Consider the following 10,329-nt stretch of genomic DNA (forward strand, 5'->3'; position numbering starts at 1 on the left):
TGCAGTGAATCATGGAAACATTTTTAATCACCGGATGGCTACAAACATAACTAAAAAAGAAACCAAGCTGGAATAGACACAGTAAAGATTTGGAAAATGCAACATACAGGGAAAAGGAAGACGAAGCATAAAACAGTCCGTGAAGAAAAGTCACACTGGAGTTTCAGGGCCATTCAAGAAATGCTAACAACAAATCAAACCCTTTCAGTGCCAACAGGCTTTTTCCTCTCCCTCCCAACAAACAATGCTGACGAGTGAGCACCAGTCAGTGGGGCTGGGAAGGTGCTATGATGCTATCTGTTAAGCATCTGGATAGCTGCACCGAAAAACTTGATATATCAGTATTCCCTTTAGAACCAAGAGCTCTTATCAGCAGATTACCACACAACACGTTACAAATGCCCAGTAGATTTTATTTCCCATTAAAAAAAAAACAAAAACAAAAGGGCAACCAGCTGTGCAACTAAGAGAAACGAAAGTGTCCAAGAGCGGGTGTTTGACAGAGCTTCCTTCTCCCTCCAGCACCCTTCGTCGAACACAGGACGGGGGACACGAGGACCGGGGCGACTCCCTCCATCTCCCCGCGGCGTGCGGCGTCACAGCGAGGCCGGGGCCGGCGGGCAGGGCGCCGGGTTAGGACTCGTCGGGCTTGTCGGCGGGCGGCCCGCAGGGCTGCAGCATCTTCTCCATGAGGTTGAAGCGGACGCGCGCCTTGCTCTCATTCTCGGCGATCGCGAAGTAGTTGAGCAAGTCGAAGTGGCCCATGTAGGAGCAGTAAGAGTCGCGGTGCTGGTTCACCAGCCACTCCCACTTGGTGGTGTCGGCGTGGCCCGTCCCGATGTACTTGGACTGGAGGTGCTCCAACTGGCTGTGGATGGTGTAGCGGTCCGTCATGGTGCCGCCCCGTCAAGTCAAATGGCGGCCGGAAGTGACGCCACCGGACGGCGGGCTCCTTTTCCGCTCCCGTAAACCGAGAGCGGAAAGGATTTCGCCGACTATCCCGGCCGGGTGGGGCGCAGCGCGCATGCGCGCCTGTAAAGGCATGTCGGGAGGTGTAGTCCTGGGCCGGGCGGCGCTGGGATGGAGCCGAGTGCCTTGTGCCGGGGGCTTCGGGGGGTCCGAGACGGGCTGGGAGGGACCCAGAGCCCGGCCAGCGTCCCAGCTGCGGAGCAACGCGACAGACTAAACAACTGTCCCATTAGGTGGACCCTCGGAGTCTGCTGTCAGTCTCCCTGAGATTAATAAGTATTAATGCAATATGAAATGAAATAACTTCTTATTAATTACTTTGACTCAGCAATCTAGTAGCGAGTGAGCCAGGCAAGGATATGAAGGAAGACTCTGAGGGAAGATAGCTCTCACCAAAACAGCCACGTGCTGCTAACACTGTCATCAGCCCTTATCACGTTTGTGATAACTTCATTGCAGGAGCTCCTTGTTGAGAAATGCTCAATAAGTGCACTGAATTTGAGGGTCCCCTCAAAGGAAATACTTTGGTAAGGGTGATTCAGCTACAGTCAGCTGCATAAAGGTACTATGGGTCCCATTCTGTTTCCTTTATGAGAAGCAGAGCTCTTACTTTTCCCCAGGCAAACTTTGCAGCTGAGCAGGCACAAGGGATACATTTAAGTCAAAATCCAATGTTACCATTGGAAAATATTATTTTTTTTTCTTTTGTTGATGCAGGTAATATTTCATGTGGATATTAAACTTGTGAGCAGATATTAAAATCATAAATTATAATTTGTATCACCTATCTAACTTGGTCAAAGCTGAGACTGAAATAAATTCTATTATTCATCAAATAAGTAGTCTTTCTTCTCTAACTCTCTTCAACAGAGCTGTTTAAAAATTCATGTTAAATTTAAGAAGTGTGGAACAATACATGCTTTCATATGGGAGTGCTGACTTTAATTACTTGCTTTACAATAGGAAAGACACGTAGCCAGAATTTTCTGATAGGACACTTCAGGCTATTTCTCGCTTTCCTTCTAAATGCTGTGCAGTCCAAAGAAATCCACAGAAATCTAATGCAGATGATTCGAGGCCCCTTCTTTACAAATGAGCATCTTATGAAGCCAAGGCCATGGAAAGCAGTGTCAAAGCAATAAAGCAATATCCTAAACTGTTTATACCTTTTATTGCAATGAACTAAATGAGGACTGTAAGTTTTGTTTTGCTTTGTTTTTATGAGGATCTGTAGAGTCGTTATCGAGGCTTACTTAGCAGGAAGCAGTTTTACACAGCTGGATTCAGCAATTGCATTCTGTAGCTGCTTCCAGAGAGACGAAGGGCGGGGGGGGGGGGGGGGGGGGGGGGGGAGGGAAAGAAGTAAAACACCACTCCTGCAGAAAAAGGCATAGGTTTCCCACTTCTGGAACTCTGAAAAAGCTGTCTGGGATTTATGTATTTTAAAAATCTGGGCCAAAGACTATGAGGAAGGAAACTCACCAATGTAACAAAGAATAAGAAGTGGGGTACATTCTTAGAGGTTATCTTCTGTCAGATGATAGAGGGTGCAAGTTGGTTTTATTTTCCTGAAGAAAAAATAATGTTAAACAAATGTAAAAATTCTGGGGGAGTCACATTAAGCATCTGAGATACTGACTACGATAGGGAGACTGAGCAATTTAGATACTCGTCAGGCCTTCACAGAGGTAATCTAAGGAAACTATGCTTGAGAAGTCTACTCAAAGCTTTCTAGTATTAGCAGCCTCTTGTTTCATCTCGGAATTGTTTGTACACAACACTGTAGTTTATAGCTTAGAATCACAGAATCATAGGATGGCCTGGATTGAAAAGGACCACAATGACCATCGAGTTTCAACCACCCTGCTATGTGCAGGGTCACCAACCACCAGACCAGGCTGCCCAGAGCCACATCCAGCCTGGCCTTGAATGCCTCCAGGGATGGGGAGGCACAACCTCCTTGGGCAAACTGTTCCAGTGTGTCACCATCCTCTGCATGAAAAACTTCCTCCTAACATCTACCATAAAGCTCCCCTGTCTTGGTTTTAAACCATTCCCTTTGTCCTATCACTATCCATAATGTCTTGTTTCTCACTACAGGCTCAGCCTTCCAACCTTAGTCCTACAAGTGGTGCAGCTGAACGTGGTGAACAACTCAGAGACTGCACATGCGGTTCCTGAGAGTAGGGTGAATAGGGATGACTTCCATAAGGGAAAAGCCAAAAAGGTTTATTTTACTAGAATAAACATCATTGAGATGCTTGAGAGCCAACTGTTTTGTGGTGAAGGGATGTACAATGTGATGATATATAGAAGGAGGTGGGAAAATGTGCTTAAAATGTGGAAAAGCTTTCATTTCTTTTTAAAATTGTATCTTTATAAAAAGTGGGACTGTATGAAGGACACAACAATTTGATAGATGTTCGGAAACAACATAATGACGTATAGGGTTGACCTCTGTGTTGCTTTCAAATTGTCACCTTAAGAACTCTAAGCTAGGAGATGTACTGATTAAAAGAATCCATTCTTGGAATAGAAAGATGCCCAGGAGCTTATCCATCTGGAATATCTATTGTGGAATCAGTAGCTGCATTAAACAAAACAAACATTAGAATTCTAGTTAAAAAAATAATAATAATAAAATCCTGGAAGGGAAATTTAAACCTGAACTTTTCATCAAGCTTGAAAGTGGGACAGATTAAGACGCTGAATTAAAACATGCAGAACTCTGGGAAAATATGCACAAAAATGTCATTGTATTGGCTTTGATCAAAAACACATAGCAGGGTGGTTGAATCTAGATGATGATTGTGGTCCTTTTCAATCCAGGCCATCCTATGATTCTGTGATTCTAAGCTATAAACAAACAAAATACAATACAACCAGAACCAGGAAGAAAAAAAATAGGTAAAATTATTAGTCAACAGGCAAGTAACAAGTATTTATAAGCAACTCTCCAAATTCAGCGTTCACCCAAAAAGAGGTGTATATGCATGCACAGATGTGGAGTTATAAAGAGAGAATTATTACTAAGTTCTAACGTGCTTGCGTGGTTGGCATTTCTGAATAATTCGGCATTCGAGGAGGTTTGAAAGTTTTCACACTGAATACTATTAAATATAATTATCAAAATATTTTACATTTGTCTGACCCCTGTCCAAAAATATTTTAGAGTTCTAAACAACAGAAGCTTACCTATGGAAAACACAGAAAGGCATTGGTTTTAAAGCAGAAATTATCTTTTTGGCTATGAAAGCCCTATCAATTGAAGCCAAGTTTGAAACGGTCTGGAATGCAGGAGCAGGTCGTGAGTGAAGTGGCCGCTGGGTGTCAGAGTTGTACCTGCAGCAACTCAGTGCTCGTTGCACGGGAGCTGTGAGTTTCCACTACAACATGAAAAGGAATAGAGTAGATGAGGCAGATGCGCCAACAGAGGGTGGTAGTGACTGTCCCCTTCAAGTTATAACCGGGTTTTCACATTTCCTTCAGACACTTTGGCTGAAAGAGTAAAGACATAGCTGCCCCTCCAAAAAGGGGAAAGGATTACTGCAACAAATGCCCACACAGGTGATGAAATGAAGTAAAGGATGTCATATCCTTTTTTGAGAAATTCCTCTATTCATCACTGTATCCATTTATCCTATAAATACAAGTTCAGAGCAAAAAATATGTTTGAATTTGTGGTAGCCTAGAAAAAATGAAGATTTCTTGTGATAGAGATAAAATAAGGACAATAAATTAAGCTATTGATGTGGGAAATGATATTTCTTCTGAAATATGTTGCTTCTACTGCAACAGGATTCTTAAATCCTTACTTACAGAGCTCGCATCACAAATGAGCAATTTTAGGCTGCAGAAATTATCTGCCATGGGTTGCATGTTCTTGCTGTGTGTGTGTGGTTTTTTCCCTCAGATTCCCTGTGTCATCACGTACACCGTGAAATCTTTTCTGTAGTGTATGCAGTTTGTCAAGTGTTGTCATAGCCTACAAACATAAACAGCCTCGGGAAATGCTTCTTTTGGCCCTGTAACAGGTGGAAGATCTTTTTGCTGTTCTTTCTCAGAGGTCCTGTGAAAAGCCTTTTCCATAAGCACGTATCTTTCTTCACATTGTCTTGCGTAAGCTCCTCTAATTTATTCCCCTCACTGTCATAACTGTGGTTCTGCTCCGGTGCAAGAATAATGCCTTAATGCTGTGACCACTTGCAGGCTTTGGGAGTGATCCTGAGATGGGGGAAATGCAGTCACCGGAAGCACTGTTGAATTTTAAACATTCACCTCTAGACCAAACACTAGAAAATGTGTTTTGCCGTTGCTTTGAAAGCATGAATTTACAGTGTGGATACACCCAAATATCTGAAAGCTGCTTTTAGGGTTGTGCTGTTGATTCTTAGCCAAGGAGAAGAACAGGAAATAAGCAATAGGAAAAGAAGCAATACTGTGTATCCTGCAATTCAAGCAGACACTTCAAACCGTGCGTCAGTGCTCTGGAGAAGAAGATCATATTTTAAATCAGCCTGCAACATTTCTTTTGTCAGATACACTGCTGAAAAATCATCTTGTCCTGAGGTTCGCATTTAGTACTGGGCAGCACCATGCTCAGTCTTAGATATGTTGTGTCTGGAGCTGGGACAGGAGGCTTTTGTACCGAGTGCTTTGCAACACGGTGGAAATTAAATGCAGAAATGAAAATCCTAAACTTCTTTTAGTGCCAGTTTCAGAACTTGTAGATTATTTTTGTTTTGTTTTCATTGCGTTATATCCTTATGCAAAACTCCTTGAGGTATTTCATAGAATCATAGAATCGCTAAGGTTGGAAAAGACCCATAGGATCATCCAGTCCAACCATTCACCCTTCACCAATGGTTCTCGCTAAACCATGTCCCTCAACACAACATCCAAACGCTCTTTGAACACCACCAGGCTCGGTGACTCCACCACCTCTCTGGGCAGCCCATTCCAGTGCCTGACCACCCTTTCAGAGAAGTAGTATTTCTGAAATAATATGTTCTAGAGCACGTTGATGCAATCTAAAAGTCTTGATAACGTGACCTGATGCTGCACGAGACCCTCCGCTATCAAATTGAGCAGATGTGTGACCTGCTTTCAGAGTCCCTTGCCTGGGAGCAGCTTACAGAATGCAGAGCTTCAGCACTGCACTGCTTGCTTGTGAATGTTAGTATATCACTGTACTCCTGCATACATCTGAGTAACAGCTACACGCCTTAGATCTGCTCTACAGTTCGATTAGCTGAATTTAGAAGTTAAAAGCCATTTCCTAGTGTGGTGTAGGAGCACCTTAAAAGTAGAGTCACAGTAGGGGTCATTAGCACAGTGCTTACAGGTGGGACGGACTCTGAAATACCACAAGCTGATAAATGTGGAGCACCACTACCAGGAGCACATCTGGGCTCCGGGACAGTCAGTGATTGTTTGCTATTTTAGAGGGAAGATTTGTTTTCTAAAGCCATTACTTAAGAAGATTAAAATCCTCCACTAATATGGGCCCACTTCAAGCTGAACATAGAGCTCATAGTGTGTCGGGTGAATTGAAATTGCTTGAGTCCATGTGCATTTTTGTAGTGGAGAAGGATTGTTCTTTTCATGCATTTTGAAATAAAATGAATTGATAAAAGTAAATGCAACAAAACTAGAAAACACTGCAAGACTATCCAAGATGCAGCTGTACTCAGACCAAATTTTTTCTGCCTTTGCTTCATTCACTCCACATAAATTGTCACAGCTCAATTATGCTTAATTGTGTTCAATAAGGTATGCAAGAGTAGAAGTGATGAAAGACAAATCTTTAAATAAGCCCTAGAGAAGATACCAGAAATTCCTGTGAGCTTAAATTAGAAGAAATTGATTTGACCATTGAGTAGCTCTGTGTATCATATTACTATCTTCTTCCAATGTGCAGGGTAGAATTAAGGACACAGGAGGTGATTTTCCTTTTCTAAGTTTGACACTAGTCGAACATTAGTGCAGCTCTTATTTTTTTATTTACCATGTAAGTACCATGTGTTAAATACACCGATTTCTTCAGAACAGTACTTAAAAGTGTTCTCTGTGAAGAAGCCTGGCTGTAACTAGTTTTATTTTTCTCATTCCATCTCCCCCCCGCACACATGCACACATTTCACCTCTCTCTCTGCAGTAAGCGTGGAAAACATCAGTGTCATAAACCTTGTCTCAGCAGAACTCCAGCATGTGTGCAAGGGCAAAGATCATCTGCTTATGCACAGCTAAGAGTCACTAAGGGTGAAAAATAACAGCAGGAGAAGTGTGGAGACAGTGGCATCAGGGAGTCATCCACTAATCTGTCTGATGCTGGCAGAGGGTATTGTAGTTCATGCTAAGAGATGCCAGTCTGTGGGTTGCTCATGCAGCAGACAGCAAAGGAGAGGGGGGAGGGGAAGCAGTACTGGCTGTTTGGGAAATTAATGCTATTACAGAAGAAAGAATTTAACCGTTCCTTCCTTGTACCTCTAGGAAGAGGCAAGCCTGTAACTGTCAGCTAATCACTTGTTTCTCAACTTCCTCACATGAAAGAAGAAATGGGCACGACCCTCTTGCATTTAGTACAAAAGAATAGCTTCAGTTATCACTAATAATGCAATGTCATACATCCCACTTTCAGCTTTATCGAAATATTGTTTTTAATTAAATTTAAGGCATATAGAACGGAATTTTTCACCATGAAAAAACGCACATGTTCAAAGAACATAAGATAAACGTCTTCCTGCTCGCAGGTTTACTTCCTGGGAATATCTTGTTTGTCAGAAGCTGAACAGTTTGGAATGCACCAGACCCTGAGATGATAAAAAAAGTAAATTCAGATTGTTAAGACTTGGCAAGAAATAAACCACTGAAAGGAAAAGAGTTATAATCAAGATTGGGCAAGATTCATAATGTATGATGATAGCCATCACACCCATACATTTTGGCATGTGATTTAAGAGCATGAGGGAGAACTGTTGATTTTGGAAAGCAAACATATGCAAGGAGTGCATCAGAAAGATTTTATCTGTTTTAGATGTAGTCATTCTCCACACCTCAGCATCACGCAGACTGAGAACTGGACAAAATCCAAAGAACTGCTGAAAAAAGTACCGTCAAACCCAGGCCCTCAGAAATCACCTCAACCTGGAAACTTTTAAGTGAGCTTTTAAAGCCATTGGGGATTATGTTGATGTTTGTTTGTGGGGTTTTTTGTTTGTTTGCTTGCTTGCTTTGTTTTCTTGTTGTTTTGTTTTGTTGCATTTTTAGATTCTGTATTTCACCTCGCCTGTATTTGCTTTTCTCTGTAAGTGTTAGAAAATGTTTATTTACATGGTGTTTGAAAGTAATTATTTTTAGAGAATTATAGCTGTACTTTTCATGCATTCAAGTGACTGCAGGGACAGAGGCTCTAAGAAAAGTGGCAGTCGTGAAAGCTGTCAGCACTGAGGGTATGATCTGGGACTCAACAGGACGTGCATCAGTCATACAGAGGACTGCTGATACAGCAGTCACAAAGAACAGCATTTTGACACTCACATACTGCAGGTACTCCATCCACCTGTGTATTGAAACTCATTTTTGATGTCTTGGAAAAGCCTCTTGTTTGAAATTACAACGTTTGCAAGCATACATTTCTGGTCCCTTTTCCCTGTCTCCTTCAGCCTCTTGGCTGACGTATCCTGACTATGAACTCCTCTTGGGTAACACATTCTCACAGTGTTTGCACTGTAATTCACCCACTGGGGCCTCATTCACATCCTTGCTGTGGGATTATTATAACAACTAATGTAGCTGCTGGTGAAGTTTGCCTCTGGGCATGAGTGTAAGGATACCTTTTTTTGAACAACAGTAATGGTATATATATATTCCTTACAGGTAGAGAGGGGGAAGTGCAATCTACCCACTTTGTTCTTTGCTTTCATCTCCAAGTAAAATCTAACTTTCTCTTTACTAGGGATTAAGGATTAGGTATTTCAAGTGTGAAGATGACTTTCAACAATCATTCATACCTGGCGCCTCAAAAGGATCAAATGTGAGAGGTAGGGATACGTAGGTAGGGAAAGGTTGTTAACTTAGATGTGCCAATAAAAAAGTCCTCCCTCCAAGATGAGGATGGGGGAGCAATTCCCATGCCAATGTGTGTATGTGTTTGTGACTGCCTTTAACAGGCATGACAACTCAATCCGTGTGACAATAAAACACAGGAAAGTATTTCCAACCCTTGACAAAAAAAAAAAGGTAAAGATAATGAAGTAATTCATTCTAGACTACAATAGCAATTACAACAAGTTTCCAGTTGATTTTTATGAACAAGGGATGAACATGCACTAGTAGCAACAGAAAACGCTATGGGAAAGAAAATCTAATCTCTTTTAGTACAGGACTGTGAGCACCACTCAGTGTAATCCCATGACAGCTTTTTGTTCCCTCATGTAGTTAGTTTCCTGTGTGAAGATGAGCTGAACATTATTCTATTTTAAAATGTATTTATTCTATCTCACATAGGTAAGGACATGCAGAATAAAGGCTAAATTTATCACAGTGGGAAGGGCTGCTTCAACTGACTGCTGCAGGATGGATTGATCTCCTCAGTGGAGAAGAGCCGTGGAGATGCTGAGTCACAAACTTGCCTGCATAATTGGAAGGGTGAAACAAGTTTGGTGAGTGACTCAATTTGCAATTTGATACCAGACTCATTCCCACATGCACCTGTATTTTGGAATAGCAAGGGCAGGTAATTACAGTTTGAATCATTTCAGTGGCACCCATGGAATTTCTCCTTCAGAAAATTCTTCTACTCAATTTCTGTTCCATAATCCCTGACATCCAGCTAAGCACTTACTACTCAACCCCAGGGAAATACATCTGTGTTTTCCTTTACATCTAAAACCAATCAACAATAGTTTTTTCACTGATCCTCAAGTAGAGCTTAAGGGGAAAAACAAACAACAACAACAGCAAAAAAAACCCCCTCATTTGTACTTTGCAACTTTTTAAAGAAACAATTACACTCTATTTAAAGAGCTTAATAATAAACTGCTTTCAGTGGTACATTAGGTTTAGAAAAGAAGATGAATCTTCTGTGCATGTGTAATATTCAGAAACAGTGGCATAGAAATCATAAGCCAAACATTTTCTTGCAGATAAAGGTATTTATTTCTACTGCTTTGAGGAAGGAGAAAAAGATGGCCTTCCAGCTCAGACCTGGTGCTCAAGAGGAATTAGAAAGCACTCTGCATTAAGAGATTGTTTGTCCAATGCTCTGTCAACCAAAGAAACAGAAACATGTAACTGTGCCTTAAGAGAAAGCAAACTATACATCCAGAGAAAAAATAGCGTTGAGGACAGTCATTTACT

The 10,329-nt window shown here is 41.7% G+C and overlaps 1 protein-coding gene across 1 annotated transcript; it reads right to left on the minus strand.

The window, feature by feature from the left end:
* Nucleotides 1-913, minus strand: SF3B5 (splicing factor 3b subunit 5). Its single transcript, NM_001302090.2, has one exon. It carries the CDS (start codon nucleotides 892-894, stop codon nucleotides 634-636), a length of 261 nt encoding a protein of 86 aa, NP_001289019.1. The 5' UTR covers nucleotides 895-913; the 3' UTR covers nucleotides 1-633.
* Between the last annotated feature and the right edge of the window lie 9,416 nt (nucleotides 914-10,329).

This window comes from Gallus gallus, chromosome 3 (genome assembly GCF_016699485.2).
Source record: "Gallus gallus isolate bGalGal1 chromosome 3, bGalGal1.mat.broiler.GRCg7b, whole genome shotgun sequence".
In the NCBI taxonomy this organism is placed as follows: Eukaryota; Metazoa; Chordata; class Aves; order Galliformes; family Phasianidae; genus Gallus; species Gallus gallus.

Bases quoted from the DNA above. Each gene is read 5' to 3' on its own strand.
- SF3B5 (NM_001302090.2), bottom strand. From the start codon at position 894: ATGACGGACCGCTACACCATCCACAGCCAGTTGGAGCACCTCCAGTCC.